The 17,355-nt window shown below is 42.9% G+C and overlaps 1 protein-coding gene across 1 annotated transcript in view; it reads right to left on the bottom strand.

Annotated features, from left to right (window-relative positions):
• Positions 1–8,789: 8,789 nt before the first annotated feature.
• Positions 8,790–17,355, bottom strand: part of LOC137347455 (nuclear pore complex protein Nup214-like) — a 163,338-nt gene continuing 154,772 nt past the window's right edge. The window contains exons 16-17 of the mRNA XM_068011898.1: positions 15,217–15,247; positions 8,790–9,084 (exon numbers count right to left, since the gene is read on the bottom strand). Of these exons, the coding sequence (XP_067867999.1) occupies positions 9,048–9,084; positions 15,217–15,247 (68 nt within the window). The 3' untranslated portion in view covers positions 8,790–9,047. The remainder of the gene's footprint in view (positions 9,085–15,216; positions 15,248–17,355) is intronic.

The raw sequence follows: 17,355 nt of genomic DNA, 5'->3' as shown, positions 1-17,355 counted from the left end.
TGGTTGATCTGCACCTCAACGCCAATTAGTCACCTTTGCTTCATATTCCTCCTACTCTGACCCAACAAAAATCTCAGTCTTGAACATTCTAACTGACCCACCCAGCATCCAGATTTTTGGGGAAGAGAGCTTCAGATCTCCACTATCCACTGTGTGAAGATGTGCTTCCTGATTTTGCTTCTGAACGACCTAGCTCTAAATTTTAAATTATGTCCCCTTGTCCTGGACTGCTCCACCACAGGAAATAGTTTCGTTGCATCAACCCCATCAAATCCTTTTAAACATTTTGAACACTTCAATCAGTTCACCTCTCAATCTTCTCAATTCAAGGGTATACAAGCCAAGCTAATGCAACCTGTCCTCATATTTTAACCAAGAGCCAACTCCTTGAATTGGGACAATGTCTGTGTTGTGATTAGAGTTGAGCCAAAAAAGCTAAACACAATAAATGCTCTTCAATAAAGAGCGGGGTACCAAAATATCCCAGAGTGGATCTGGGTAAATAAAGGGAAAATAGCCAACTACACTGGCTGCAGCAACTTGTTTCAGTTGCTCGCAATTTGACCTTTTGGTCAGAAGGTCATGGTTCAAGCACCACAGCAGACGTTTGAGTTCACAATCGAGGCCAGCACTAGATTAATGAGGAAATATGACATTGTAGAGTGAGATGTTAAACCAAGGCCCCGTATTGCCCTCTTAGGTAGATGTAAAAGATGCTGTGGCTGCTATTCCACGAGGTTCAGTGGACACTTCCTGGTGTCCTGCCTGAACTTTGATCCTCAACCAGCATTATCACAACAGATTAATTGGGCTTCAACCCCACAGCTGTTCTTGGGATCTTGCTGTGCCAAATCTGGTTGCACTTTCGAATGTAATTCATTGCCTCGGAAGTACTTTGGGACATCCCGAGGACATTTTAAAGGATAAAAGCAAAATACTGCAGATGCTGGAAATCTGAAACAAAAACAAAGTGCGGCAAATACTCAGCAGGTCTGGCAGCATCTGTGGAGAGAGAAGCAGAGTTAACGTTTCAGGTTTGTGACCTCTCATTGGAATTGGCCAGTTCTGATGAAAGGTCACAGACCTGAAATGTTAACTCTGCTTCTCTCTCCACATACATGTTAAAGACACTGTAAAAATGCAAGATCTTCCTTTTGGAGGCCCGGTCCTTAGCATGAAACAGAAGGGCTCCATGTGTTCAGCACCTTCGTGCCATTAAGAATTGCCCCAATGTAGGAGCAGCTGCCTAACACAGGAGGCTGCCAAATGCTTTTGAGTTCCTCAAGAATGCAGCAGAAATCCAGTCTCAACCAGGGTCCTACCAGCCTGTTTTAGGTCAGTGTTAAAGGCGCTATAGCACACACTTGGAGAGCAGGGAGTCATCCCAGTGACCCGGCCAATATTCCACCCTCAATCAACGAAAAACAAAGTCAATGGTCAGTCACCTCATTGCTCTGTGGGATCTTTCTGTGCACAAACTGCTGCTATATTTGGCTACACTTCAAAGTAATTTGTTGTGCATGAACCACTTTGAGACCTGACAAATGCAAGTGTTTCTTTTTGGTATTGCTGATGGCTCTCTGGAAATCTCTCTAAACTCAACCAACTTCCTACTTTCCCCTTCCACCAACTTTCATAAAACACAACATAATAGTCATAGAAGCAAAACTAAAGGCCCTGGAATTATGGGGACAGTGGCGGCATGGATACAAAATTGGTTAAAGGGACAGAAAGCAGGGAGGTGGGTGTTTTCAGACTGGAGGAAAGTGTACAGTGGTGTCCCCCAGGGGGTCAGAGATGGGACCACTGCTCTTTCTGATATATATTAAAGGTCTGGACTTGGATATACAGGCCATAATTTCAAAATTTGCAGATGACACAAAAACTCAAATGTAGTAAACATTGAGGAAGATAGTAATAGACTTCAGGAGTGTGTCGACAGACTGGTGAAATGGGCAGACACTCAACAGATGTAACTTTCACAGGGAAGCGTGAAGTGCTTCATTTTGGTAGGAAGAATGAGGCGGCAATATGAATTAAATGGTACAATTTTAAAGGGGGGGGGGGTGTGTGCAGGAGCAGAGGGACCTGGGGGTGTACATACGCAAATCTTTGAAGGTGGCAAGACAAGTTGAATAAACTATTAAAAAAGCATATGGGATTTTTGGCCTTATTAAAAGAGGAACAGAGTACAAAAGGAAAGAAGTTATACTAAACATTTATAAAACACTGGTTTGGCCAGAGTGTTCAATTTTGGGCACTACACTTTAGGAAGGACTATAGCAGAGATGGTTAGGGGAGATTTAATAGAGGTGTTCCAAATTCATGAATGGTTTTGACAAAGTAAATAAGATGCTGTTTTCAGTACCAGAAGGGTCAGAACCAGATGACAGAGATTGAAGACCATTCACAAAAGAACCTGAGGTGACATGAAGAAACTTATATTTTTACGCAGTGAGTTATGATTTGGAACGCGCTGCCTGAAAGGGCGGTGTAAGCAGATTTAACAGTAACTTTCAAAAGGGAATTGGATAAATACTTGAAAAGGAAAATATTTACTGGGTTATGGAGAAAGAGAGGGAGAAATGCGACTAATTGGATTGTTCCAAAGAGCTGGAACAGGCTTGATCGGCTGAATGGCTTCCTTCTGTATTGTACCATTTTATGATTTTAAAACCCATCTCTCAGATCAAGTCTTCACTTCTAACTTTATGATTTGCTCCATTTCTCACCTCTAAAGTACCACTGGGATGTATTTTTATACTAAAGGCAGGAAACAAATGCAAGTTGTTCACTCACTGATACATTCCTATGAGTGCTAATTTTAGACAGGCATTGCCCAGCTTATTTCAACTGGCTTAATATCTAATCAACAGTACTTGTGGGAACACAATGTGAGTGCAATAAGTATTCATGCTTGAATTTGCCAATTAGACATCCAACACATCCACATACAACAATTACAATTCCATTTTTTTGGGAATATCAAAGCACCTTTTCACACAAACTAATTCAGGTCACAAATTTTAGAGGCCTCCTCAGAAGTCAGTCCCTTTCTCCGTCAGGCACATCCCAGGATGCACTCGGCTGTTATCCCACGTCACTCCCTGCACCGCACAGCAACACCCGTCATGTCCCTGCATTCCCTGTTTTCAAAAGGCTCAGTTCAGCCTCTTCCCTTGACCGTGTGTGTCTTCACCAACCCCAACTCCCCCTTCTCTCCTGAGTTAGAATAGTGGGTTCAAGCCCGCACTCCAGGCACAAAATCTGGAATAAGGGAGTGCTGCTTTGTGGGGGAGGCTGTCTTTTGGTTGAGATGTCAAACCGAGGTCTCGTCTCCCCTCTTAGGTAGATGTAAATGATCCCCAAACTCTCAGCCAATATTTATCCTTCAACCAAGCTTACAGAATTGTAGAATCAAACAGCAAAGGAGGACGTTATTCGGCTCATTGTGGTCTTTGAAAGAGCTATCCAACATCGAGAAAACTGATTATCTGATCACATTGCGTTTGTGGCATCTTTCTGTGTGAAAATTCGCTGCCACTTTTCCTACAATATCACAGTAACTACATTTCTAAAGCATTTCATTGGTTTACAAGTGCTTTGGAAAGTCCGGAGGTTGGAAAAGACAGCATATCAATGTAAGTTTTTTTTTCTCACTTCAGTTTTCTGTATAGTAAACAGATGTTATTCTGCACACAGGAAATACTACATAAGATTGGCTTATATTTGGGAGGTAAATGTGTTAGACCAGCATTTATTCAAGTAACGGAATGCAAATTTTTAATGACATCTAATTTGAAGCAGTTAGACACACTCTGCGAGAATGTGACATGCACATGTAGCATTGTGATAGCTGTTGAATGTTACATTTCCTTACACTAAGGCGAAGCTTGTACAGGCGTCAAGCTAAAAGAGGCAGTTACATTCTCAACCGACTTTGGACCACATCTAAAACCCTTCTGCCACAGTTTCTATCTTAGAACAGTCGTACTTCCTGATTCCATGCCCACAAGATCCTGTTGCATCAGCCAGTTTCACATGAACTAAGCCACTTTGATCAGGGCCTGTGCAAGTCACAAGATTGGGTTTTGCAAGAATGGCCTTCCTTTTTGCTGTTTCTGTTGGGCTCCTCAAGCAACAACCTGAATTTATATAGCGCCTTGAACATAGTAAAATGTCCCACAGGGACGTTAACACATAAGGAAATATTCGGGCAGGTGGCCAAAATCTTGGTGAAAAAAAGAACTTGCATTTATATAGTGCCTTCCATGAGCTCAGGTGGGTTTTAAGGAGTGTCTTAAAGGAGAAGCCATTAAGAGGCAGAGAGATTTAGAGAGAGGGAATTCCAGAGACTAGGACCGCAGCAGCTGAAGGCAAGGCTGCCAATGGTGGAGTGAAGGGAATTGATGACACACATGGGGCCAGAATTGAAGGAACGCAGAGACCTTGGAAGGGTTGTAGGGCTGGAGGTGGTTACAGAGATCGGGAGGGGCGAGGTCATGGGGGAAACTAAACACAAGGATCTGAATTTTAAATTCAAGGCATTGCCAGACTGGGAGCCAATGTAGGTCGGCGAGCACAGCGGGATGATGGTGAACAGGACTCGGTGTGAGTTAGGATGCAGGCAGCAGAGTTTGGATGAGTTGAGGTTTACAGAGAATGGGAGGGCTGACCAGGGGATCAGAGAGGGAGGTGGCATCTTTTCAGAGTAATGGGGAGCTTTGAATGCTAGCCCTGTAATTGCACAGGGGTCAACAAAGGGACTGGATACAAGTCATTGTTTCGCGTGTTTTCTGGTGAATTCTGGATGCAATAAATCTGGAGCAAGGTGATTGGGAGCAAAAAGGGAAAAGAAAAACCTTGAATTCACCCAAGAACCTGCGCTAGCTGCAGAAATCAAACTGCAATAAATCTGAGAGGCAGTAGCTCTCACAGATCAGGAAATACAAAAGGCTGCTGTGGTGCAGAGTGTAAATTAAACCCTGTGCAGTTTCAGTAACACTATTCTTAACAGTACACTACTGCATGAGAAATCGCCTTTGAATTTAGCTTTGGCCATCTGTGGCTGATAAATATGTAATTATCTGCAATTTAAAATTACACACAGTGGAAAAACCACTGAAGTTGGGCTCTGGTTTCCTCTGACTCAGCTCAAAGTTTCAACCTTTAAAGACTGAAGGCAGCTTCTATTGATTAGAATAATTTTCGTATTAAAAATGAACTCCCTTCCCTCAAGATGCCAATTTATTGCGGAATGGCTCATACTGGTGTGTAGAGGGTTGCTGGAGCATGGAATTCAGTGCCTGCAGGGAGAAGCTGCGGCAGAGGCCACTGGATGCTTGGATAGTGGATTGAAATATACAGCACAGGAGACCATTCAGCCCATCATCTCTGTGCCAGCCCTTTGAAAGAGCTAGCCAATTAGGCCCACTCCCCTGCTGTTTCACCACAGCCCTGCCAAGTTTTTTTCCTTTTAAACATATATCCAATTTCCCTTTGAAAGAATTTGCTTCCACCATCCTTTTAGGCAGGGCATCCCAACATCTCGCTGTGTTAAAAAAAATTCATCTCCCCATTTGTTTTTTTTTTTGCCAACTACTTATCTGTATCCTCAGGTTACTGGCCCTCTTGCCAGTGGAAATAGCTTCCCCTTATTTACTCTATCAAAACGCCTTGTAATTTTGAACACCTTCATTAAATTCCCTTTAATCTTTCTCTGCTCCAAGGAGAACAATCCCAACTGCACCATGTAACCGAAGTCTTGCATCACTGCTACCATTCTGGTTGCAGCACAAAGCACTGCATCTTTGAACAGATATTAGAAGCAGAGGAAGCTGCCGGGCACTGGGGCAACAGCACGACTGTGGGATTGGTTTTAGATTCCTTCAGTTACACACGACAGGTCGAACACTGTCTCCTGCGCCGTAAAAATTTACAGCTCCAAAAGTACTGCCAAAACCATCCAGCGTCTGGTTCATGTGTGAATCCGTACAATGGGCGTTGGCAGGTTGTTCAAACAGGGAAAGCATCAGGGCTGAGCTTGATCCTGCTCATGTACTGTCCAGCAGGGCTGCAGGTGGGAACAGAGACTCCTGCTTGAATACTGCCCTGGTCTCCGCCATCAGTTAATTCAACATACTCCAATACCTCTCCTCTGTAAATATAGTTTACAAAGAGACCCTTACCTTTCAGCTTTGTTTATTTTACGATCGTTCTTTTCCTGCAGACCCAGGTTTGCTGGCGATTCTCCTGACAACAGATAATATAGTGTTTGAGGAAGGCAAAAACCTGCCTGCAGCCCAGCTCACTGTGGTGTAGTGCTCTGGGGCACTGCCGCAGGGCACCACTGCAACATAGAAAATAGGAGCAGGAATAGGCCATTCAGCCCTTCGAGCCTGCTCTGCCATTCATTATGATCATGGCCGATCATCCAACTCAGTAACCTGTTCCTGCTTTCCCCCCCATACCCTTTGATCCCTTTAGACCCAAGAGCTATATCTAACTCCTTCTTGAAAAAAATACAATGTTTTGGCCTCAACTGCTTTCTGTGGTAGCGAATTCCACAGGCTCACCACTCTCTGGGTGAAGAAATTTCTCCTCATCTCAGTCCTGAATGGTTTACCCCGTATCCTTAGACTATGACCCCTGGTTCTGGACTCCCCCACCATCAGGAACGTCCTTCCTGCATCTACCCTGTCAAGTCCTATTAGAATTTTATAGGTTTCTATGAGATCCCCCCCTCACTCTCCTGAACTCTAGCGAATATATGGGCGGCACAGTGGTTAGCACCACAGCCTCACAGCTCTAGCGACCCGGGTTCAGTTCTGGGCACTGCCTGTGCGGAGTTTGCAAGTTCTCCCTGTGACCGCGTGGGTTTCCGCCGGGTGCTCCGGTTTCCTCCCACAGCCAAAGACTTGCAGGTTGATAGGCCGTTGTAAATTGCCCCTAATGTAGATAGGAGAATGGTGGGGATGTGGTAAGGAATATGGGGTTAATGTAGGATTAGTATAAATGGGTGGTTGTTGGTCGGCACAGACTCGGTGGGCCGAAGGGCCTGTTTCAGTGCTGTATCTCTAAATAAAAATAAATAAATATAATCCTAACCGACTCAATCTCTCATGTGTCAGTCCTGCCATCCCAGGAATCAATCTGGTAAACCTTTGCTGCACTCCCTCTATAGCAAGAACATCCCTGCTCAGATAAGGAGACCAAAACTGCACACAATATTCCAGGTGTGGCCTCACCAAGGCCCTGTATAATTGCAGTAAGACATCCCTGCTCCTGTACTCGAATCCTCTCTCTATGAGGGCCAACATACCATTTGCCCTTTTTACTGCCTGTTGCACCTGCATGCTTACCTTCAGCGACTGGTATACGAGAACACCCAGGTCTCGCTGCATATTCCCCTCTCAGTTTATAGCCATTCAGATAATAAGCTGCCTTCCTGTTTTTGCTACCAAAGTGAATAACATCACATTTATCCACATTATACTGTATCTGCCATGCATTTGCCCATTCACTCAACTTGTCCAAATCAAGACTGATCTGATTGAAACATAAAATTCTGAGGGGACTTGACAGGGTGGATGCGGAGAGGATGTTTCCTCTTGTGGGGGAGACTAGAACTAGGGGACAGTTTCAAAATTGGGGGTCGCACATTTAAGACTGAGATGAAGAGAAATTTTCTCTCTTGGGTCATTAGTCCATGGAATTCTCTTCCGCAGAGAGCAGCGGAGGCTGTGTCAATGAATATATTCAAGGATAAGTCAGATAGATTTTTGATCGACAAGGGTTAAGGCAGGCAGACAGGAAAGTGCAGTTGAGACTACAAACAGCCATGATCTTATCAAATGGCTGAGCAGGCTTGAGGGGCTGAATGGCCTACTCCTGCTCCTAATTCTTATGTTCTTGTGACACCACTGCACTGGCGTACTGCTGATTGAATGGCCTGTCCTTTTGACTGGCAAAGAAGTAAGAAAAAATTTAAAAGCTTTCAATAACTTGCGGTATGTGGAAATTGCCAGACATAAAAAGACCAAGAAATGCTGGAAATACTCAGCAGGTCTGGCAGCATCTGTGGAGAGAAAAGCAGAGTTAACTTGGGGTTCCGAAGAAGGGTCACTGACCTGAAATGTTAAATCTGCTTCTCTCTACGCAGATGCTGCCAGACCTGAGTATTTTCAGCATTTCTTGGTCTTATTTCAGATTTACAGCATCTGCAGTATTTTGCTTTTATAAAAAGACCAAGGTCCATCTGGTTTGCCATTCTACTGGTTGTATGATACAGTAATGGAGCCGATAACTAAACATAATCGATCAATTGCCATTAATTGATCTTCAACAGACTTAGACATGAGGCAAGGAAAACCAGGAGGCGTCTCGACCAACCTTCATTCCTCAAGCCAACAGATGAACTGCTTGATTGTCTGTTGTTTGCCATGCAGAAAATGGCTGTTCCATTTGTCTCTGCTGTAGTGTTTACATGATAGCTAATTGACTGAAAAGCACTTTGCGGCATCCTGACAATGAGAGGCACTCGATATAAACGCACGTGCTCCCTTTCAGTGAGGCAGTGGTGCAAATACTTACATTTCTGAAGCTGATCATCGCAATATCTTCATTATGCTGTTAGGAAAAGGAACAGGGAGTGGCATGACCAACAATGGAAGCAGTTTCATCAATACACAGGTCTGAGATTAAAATGGTATGTGGCTACTGTGGGAGGCTTAAAAGGATAAAGGTTAAAACTTTCAGCTGGATCTCATTGACAAAGTGAGAAGATAGGGCAAATTTAAAATAGAATTTTATTTGACAAAATACGGCATTGACAGATCATGTGACAAAGGCATATCAAGAAGTAACGAACATGATTTCATATCACTTTGCACAGCCATTACTGAGTTAAATGGTTTGCAGTTATGATTCATTGGAAATCACACCACCCACGGCACCTCTTGGGCTACAAGCATCACTTTTATATATATATATATATATATAAAATATATATACACTTATTAAAAAAATCAAATAAAGCTGCATAGAATTCAACCCCTCCATCCACTGGCGAAAGACTGACTGGACCTGAAAGAAGAAAAAGAGCATTGAGGCACGATGAAAAACACTCGCTCACAGTCTCAGCTGTCAATGCACAATCCAACATCTGACTGAAACAAATTGTTCATTCATTTAACGAACGGTGATATTTCAAAAGGTGCAAATGATTTTATTTCCCCCCCACCCCGGGCTAGGCGACCATTTTAAGGAAAAGACATGACACAAACACCAATTTTGTTTTAAATCAGCATTGTTGCTTGTGTTGCTTGTTAATTCTTGTAAAATTTGTCCGTGATGATATACAAAACCCCAGTTGGGAGTAAATTGGTTTCAGTTATGAGGAAAGGCAAGAGAAGCTAGGATTGCTGTCCTTGGAATGGAAAAGTTTAAGGGGAGATTTCATAGAAGTGTTCAAAATTGCCTCCTCCTGTGCTCTAAGATTCTACAAAATGAGTCAGAGTTCCATTAACAGCAAGCCTTGCATCAAGAAAACACCTCCCTCTGCTTCCTGCCTTTCTCTCTCTCTCTCTCCTGGTATTCACTCAAATCGACTATTTTGATAGACAGACAAAAGTGAAGGACAGGAAGGCCAGGACATCCATCGAGCCTGTTCAATGCGGTCATCGTGAAACTCAAACACCACGGCAACCCACCAACCAGTCACGCAATTTCCTGGGAGAGGAAGGGGGTTGGGTGTGGTGAGCAGAGAAACGCAGGCAAATTTAAGAAAACCTCAAGAAGCTACTAGCCTGCAAAGGTGATCAAACAATTTCCAGGAGGCCTCAGTGACTGGGAGATACATCCCCCAATACGCCACCTTCTACACTGTATTGAATACTGCTGAGTAGGTGGCGCACTTGCCTCGCGGTCAGAGGTTTTGTGTTGAAGTCCCACTCTAGAGACCGGAGTACAAAATCCAGGCTGAAACTCCCCACTGCAGTACAGTGGGAATGCTGCATTGTTGGAGGTGCTGTTAAACTAAGGTCCCATCGGCCCTCTCAGGTGGACATCATAGATCCCATCACACTATTTCGAAGAGCAGCAGGCCAATATTTATCCCTCAACCAACTCCCTCCCACCAAAAAATTAACTCGTCATTTTCACACTGCTGTTTGTGGAAGCTTGCTGTGCGTTTCCGACATCACAACAGTGAAGACATTTCAAAAAGTACTTCACTGGCTGTGAAGCACTTTGTGACATCCTGACGTTGTTAAAGACACTATATAAATGAGTCTTTCTTTTCCTCTCTCAACCAACACTCACCCCGTGCCAATGGGAGATCATGGTGACCATCACGATGATCCCTTACTCACTAGATGTAAAATATGGACAGTCCTTTACACATGGTGACTGCTGATGGTCCTTTCCTGATTCAGGGGATTCCCTGGGCAACTTAGCACCCCTTAGTACTGAAGTTGGCTAACTCGGCAAAGCACATAGGTTGAGATCTCTATCACTCTTTAGGTTCTACACTGTTAGGAGAGCACAAAGATATTTTTCATCACATCCAAGGGCTTCCTGACTTTTAAAAATGGAACATACAATATAGATAACCTGCATCAAAATTCCATTCATTACATCCACTTGTTGCAATAAGCTTTTGCTTTGTAAAGCCAAGTACATTCAATTTTTAATATTATTTCCCTTTGAAAAAGAACCAAGTTCTGACTCAGAATATCCTTTTAAACTGACAATTGCATGCAGCATGTTGCCTTCGACAGCATCCAGTCAATCTCGTTACCTTGTTGGGTATTTTGATACCAAAGATTTCTCAAGGGCCAGATTAAACACTTAAGAGAGCATGAAAAGCCTAATCCATTACATATTACCGTTCAGTTTCAGAATTAAAAAGGAGTCACAGTTCATTCAATCTTGCTACGTACAAGGCAGTTTAAAGGCCAATCTCCTTGTTCTGTGTCCTGACTAATTGTAATTCTGTACTATTCAAACAGTATGATAAGCCAGCACATTCAAACAACTTGCAGCAGTGATGTAGAATCAAAATGGGACCACATCTGGTACCATTCCCTCTAGAAAATACCTGCTAAAGAATATGGAGGGGGCAGGGGAGGTTTGATGGTATGTTGTGCCTCTGTCCTGGCTTGCTATGATCTCTCTCACTGAAACATCTACCCAAGTGGACACTGGGTTCCATTATTCAGTCATTGCTGAATTAGGGTTGCAGTTTATTCATGATAATTCAAAGTGGTTTCGGCACTTAAGAGAAAATCATGAATGATCCTATAAATTTGAATCAAACAATAACACAGTAAAGTTGGTATCTAGTGTCTAAAAAGCTGAACTGGATCATTTAAATTGAGGAGTTTTGCAGCAAATATTTGTCATAAAGGACTTGATTTTAACATACTGAACTGCATTTGTCTATGCTTTGGTGCAAATGTTGTACACCAATTTTCATGGGCATGTACCATTATTTTCTACAACAGCCTTCACTCCCTCCATGTTAAACCCAAGCGAATTTCCAGTTTTCCAAACCTACTAAATCTTAGGTTGTGGATTTTTCAATGTCTGACAAATTTAGCGTGCTGTGCCCAGTTTTGGTCTCCATATTGTAAAAAGCATATAGAGCCACTGCAGAAGGTGCGAAAAACATTTACAAGGATGACACCTGAACTGAGAGGTTATAACTATTAGGAAAGATTGAACAGGCTAGGGATCTTTCCATTAGAAAAGAGATGGCTGAGGGATGACCTAATGGAGGTCTTTACAATTACAAAAGGGTTTGATGGGTAAACGTAGAGAAGATGTTTCCATTTGTTGGGGAGTCCAAAACTAGAGATCATAAATATAAGACAGTCACTCATAAATCCAATAGGGCATTTATCACAACTACACTAGAATTGCATTTATATGGCATCTATAATGCAGTAAAACCTCCCAAGATGCCTCACAGTGGTGCTATCAAACAAAATTTGACACCTAGCCCCATAAGAAATAGTTAAAAAGATGACCAAAAGCTTGGCAAAAGAGGTAGGCTTTAAGAAGTGTCTTAAAGGAAGAAAGACAGAGAGGTTTAGGGAGGGAATTCCAGAGCTTAGGGCCCAGGTGGCTGAAGGCACGGCCGCCAATGGTGGAGCGATTAAAATTTGGGTTGATTAAGAGGTCAAAATTGGAGGAATGCAGAGATCTCCCAGGGTTGGAGGTGGGTGCAGAGAAAGGGAAGGAAAAGACCATGGAGCGATTTGAAATCAAGGATGAGAATTTTAAAACTGAGTTGGTGCCAGACTGGAAGTCAATGTGGGTCAGTGAGCAGAAGTGATGTTTAGAATGTGGAACTCACTACAAGGAGTGGCCGAGGTGAACTAGATAAACAAACAAGGGAGAAAGGAATAGAAGGTCATGCTGATAGGATGAGATGAAGAAACATGGGAGAAGGCTTTGTGGAGACATTCTTATATGTCACTGGCAGAGATTTGGGATGGTTCTTCAGACCCAACTAACCAGTATAAAATTAGCTTTTTTCACCACTGAGAAACAAAGATGAAGGACATCAAATCAGAAAAAACTAGAACAGTTGCTGAGGTAAATCAGGAAGCAATGGACCAGTGACCCACAAATTGAGCATTAAAAGCCCAAAGTTAGAAGAAACAACGAGGGGAAGTCCAGCAGAGTACTGTGCGGATTAGAGGCAAAATAAAGGCGTAAAAGGGAGAGGCAGAGGGAAAAAGAGAAAAAGGAGTGAAAGAGAAATACAGAGGGTGTCAGAGGGGACAGTGATTTCATCTATCAGAAGGCAAAATTATTTCCGGATTTCATAATTTGAGTTAACAGCAGCTTATAGAAGTATGAAGTACCAATGCCAAGACATGTGGGCCAGTTAGAAGCGACAGGGTGAACATCAGCACATGTCCAAGTGGAAGGGAAATCAACTGTTTCTCAATATAGATACATTTGCACCTAAGCCATTATTCCTTTCACAATTCTCACATCATTCAACAGCGAGTTCAGTTTCTGGCATGAGACAACAAATTGAACACGCTTATTTTGCCCAAGTGAATGAAAGGAAGGAAATAACTGAACAATAAATTTGGGAACAGATGGATGTGCATGGGGTGAGGGGATTTGTTTGACTTGCATTCTGAAGCAGGCACTTTGTCACAATGTGCTGGGTTCACCATGGACGGGTCTGATCATTTGGTCTGGATCAAGTGTACCTGTGCACAAGCTCACATACGAATTAGAAGCAAGAGTAGGCCACTCGGCCACTCGAGCCTGCTCCGCCATTCAATAAGTTCATGGCTGAACTGATTTCTCCACATTACCACCTCCCCCCGATAACCTTTCACCCACTTGCTTATCAAGAATCTATCTACCTCTGCCTTAAAAATATTCAAAGACTCTGCTTCCACCGCCATTTGGGGAAGAGAATTCCAAAGACTCACAACCCTCTGAGAGAAAATATTTCCCCTCATCTATGTCTTAAATGGACGACCCCTTGTTTTCAAACAGTGACCCCTAGTTCTAGATTCCCCCACAAGGGGAAACATCCTTTCCACATCCACCCTGTAAAGACCCCTCAGGATCTTATGTGTTTCAAACAAGTCACCTCTTATTCTTCTAAATTCCGGCAGATACAAGCCTAACCTGTCCAATCTTTCCTCATAAGACAGCCCCCCCATTCCAGGTATCAGTCTAGTTACCCCTCTTTGAACTGCTTCCAATGCATTTACATCCTTCCTTAAATCAGGAGACCAGTACTGTACACAATACTCCAGATGTGGTCTCACCAATGCTCTGTATAACTGAAGCATAACCTCCCTACTTTTTGTATTCAATTCCCCTCGCGATGATAACATTGTATTAGCTTTCCTAATTACGTGCTGTACCCGCATACTAACCTTTTGCGATTCATGCACTAGGACACCCAGATCCCTCTGCATCTCAGAGCTCTGCAATCTCTCACCATTTAGATAATATGCTTCTTTGTCATTCTTCCTGCCAAAATGGACAACTTCGCATTTCCCACATTATACTCCATCTGCCAGATCATCGTGCTGATTTGAACTAAGTGCCACCACGATTACTAATTACACAAAACAGGTGAGTTGCGAATATGAGTTCACACTGTGATTGCAACCCAAGCCCAACTTGGAATATCAGGAACCAATCTCTAACAAAAAATTACAAACATTTAAAAAAAAAAGTGTACCTTGCAACAGAATTTAAACCCAAAGTTTATTGTACCTGTGTTGTCATTTGGAGGAACTCATTGGTGGGACTTTTCTGGAAGGGACCTAACAATTTGATACACAAACCAGCAATTCAGATTGGAAATAGCTTTTCGAAGGGTCATTGATATACTCCTCTGCAACTAAATCACTTCAATGTCAGGTGCCAGCTGTGGCTCACTGCAGTAGTTTTCACATATCTGATGGACTTGAGCCCCATAATCCAGGCCAACTCTCCCAGTGCAGTACTGAGTGAGTGCTGCACTGTCGGAGGTGCCATCTTTCCGATGTCAAATCAAGGCCCCGTCTGCACTCTAGGATGGAGATAAAAGATCCCACAGCCACTATGTGGATGAAGAGCAGAATAGTTCTCCGTGTTCCGGCCAACATTTATCCCTCAACCAACAAGATCATCTGGTCATAAAACTCACTGCTGCTTGTGGAATCTTGCTGGGTGCTAATAAGAAAATGGAAAACCATAAGGAACTCTAAGACAAATAGGATCAAAATTGAAGCTGTGCATAAACCATGTATCAAGATATATATTCAGGAAGAGTATTTTGAAAGATGGTGCAATTTAATCAGGGGTTTACCGATCCCTTTACTAACAACCTGGAGATATAAATCAAACGAGATGAGAATGATTCTTTTAAGTCTTTTAGCTTCCCATCTGTTCATTGTGTAATAAACTGTATTCCTGCGCTGAATAATCCTTTATTGAATTTAGTAGCAAGAGAACAAAACAGAACAATCCTCTTACAGTAGGAATACAGAAGACAACAGATACACAACACATCAAAAAGCCAAGTCAGAGCATCACTAGAATGTAAAACTGAGAAAAATGTCTTTTAACCCATTAACGGGCTGGCCACATTTTTTTTTGTAGGTCCGGCTTGATCAGCGGGCAAGGGTTAACAGGATTCCAGGTTCTGGTATCAGTTAGAAACGAACTTTCAGCCTCATTACTTACTGATTTGTGGATCCAAAACCACTTCCAAACCCTACAAATAATTAAATGAGAAAAAAAGAATTAGTCTTGCCTTGAACAGATTTGTCCCAACAATCACAAATATAAAAGGGCAAAAAATGTGCATTTATTTAGCCCCTTTCATGACATTAGGACATCCTGAAACTCTTCACAGCCAATGAAGTATAGTCACTGTTCTAATGAAGAGAAACACAGCAGCCAATCTATGCACAGCAAGCTGCCAAAAACAGCAATGAGATACATGATCAGATGAGAGGGCACAGTGCAACATCTCATCCAAAAGACAGCACCTCCGACAGTGCAGCACTCCCTCAGTCATGGGAATGTCAGCTTGAGGGCTCAGAGGATTGTGAATCTTTGGAATTCTCTACCCCAGAGAGCTGTGGATGCTCAGTCGTTGACTATATTCAAGGCTGAGATCGATGGCTTTCTGGACACTAAGTGAATCAAGGAATAGGGTTGGAAAGTGGAGCTGAGGTAGAAGACAAGCATCCATGATCTTATTGCATGGCAGAGCAGACATGAGGGGCCATATGGCCTACTCCTGCTCCTATTTCTTATGACATCCCCACTGTGGTACTGAGGGAGTGCTGCACTGTCAGAGATGCTGTATTTCCAATGAGATGTTCAACCAAGGCCCTGTCTTCCTCCTCAGCTGGACATCAAAGATCCCATGGCACTATTTTGAAGAGCAGGGGAGTCTTCCCTGGTGTCCTGGCCAATATTTATCCCTCAACCATCATCACTAAAAATAGATTATCTGCTCATTAGCACATTGCTATTTGTGGAAGCTTGGCTGTCACGATTCCTTCATTACAAAAGTGACTACACTTCAAAAGGTTCATCAGGACCTCCCGATGTCTTGAAAGGTGATATATAAATGCCAGTCCTTTTTTTTTAATAAATGGAGTTGTACATAAATTTACGTCTCAGCAGAAAACAAGCTAGTTTCCAAGTTGCATAGTCCTTTAAGTGGACGTGTTAAAGAGACTTAACAGTGAGAATGCCTTTCACATTTGGGCAAGGCCACACACTGGCAGGTCCAGAACGACTCCTCACCACAGGCTGTTCACTGCCCAGACTAGACTTTAGGAATACTCACTTATCACAACTAATTCACAATCTAGGAGCTCCCAATTAAAGAGAAATGTACAATATCAAACCCTACACAAGTCATATTAACCTTGTATAGAATGTTGGTTAGAAGACACTTGGAGCACTGTGCACAGTTCTGGCTCCATATTATAAAAAGAATATCGAGGCACTGGAAAAGGTGTAAAAAAGATACAAGAAATGAGAGGTTATAACTATCAGAAAAGACTGAACAGGTTGGGGCTCTTTTCCCTAGAAAAGAGAAACAAAGGAATGACCTGATCGAGGTGTTCAAGATTATGAAAGAGGTTTGACAGAGCAGAAACAGAGAAGATACTTCCACTTTTTTTCTTTCATGGGATGTGGGTGTCGCTGGCAAGGCCAGCATTTGTTGCCCATCCCTAATTGCCCTTGACAACTGAGTGGCTTGCTAGGCCATTTCAGAGGGCAGTTAAGAATCAACCACATTGTTGTGGGTCTGCAGTCACATGTAGACCAGAACAGGTAAGGACAGCAGATTTCCTTTCCTAAAGGACATTAGTGAACCAGATGGGTTTCTCTGACAATCGATGATAGTTTCATAGCACCAGTACTGGGAGAAGCTTTCAATTCCAGATTTTTTAATGAATTAATTGAATTTAAATTCCACCAGCTGCCGTGGTGGGATTTGAACCCAAGACTCCAGAGCATTAGCTTGGGCCTCTGGATTACTAGTTCAGTGACATTACCACCACGCCACTATCTCCTCCTTAGTGTGTGTGTGGGTAAGGTGTGGACAAAATGGGGGGGCGAGGGGTTGCCATAAATATATGATAGTCACTAACAAATCCAATAAGGAATTGAGGGGAAATTTCTTGACTCAGAGTGGTGAGAATGTGGAACTCCCTACCTAGGAGTCGTTGAGATGAACAGTATAGAGGTCTTTAATGGGAAGCTAGATAAGCTCATGAGTGAGAAATGAATAGAAGAATATCCAGACAGGGTTAGATGAAGTAGGGTGGGAGGAGGCCAATTGGTCTGAAAGACCTG

This window comes from Heterodontus francisci, chromosome 32 (assembly GCF_036365525.1).
Source record: "Heterodontus francisci isolate sHetFra1 chromosome 32, sHetFra1.hap1, whole genome shotgun sequence".
Lineage (NCBI taxonomy): Eukaryota > Metazoa > Chordata > Chondrichthyes > Heterodontiformes > Heterodontidae > Heterodontus > Heterodontus francisci.
Note: the sequence above shows the minus strand (reverse complement) of the source record. Positions and strands in the feature narration are given on the sequence as shown.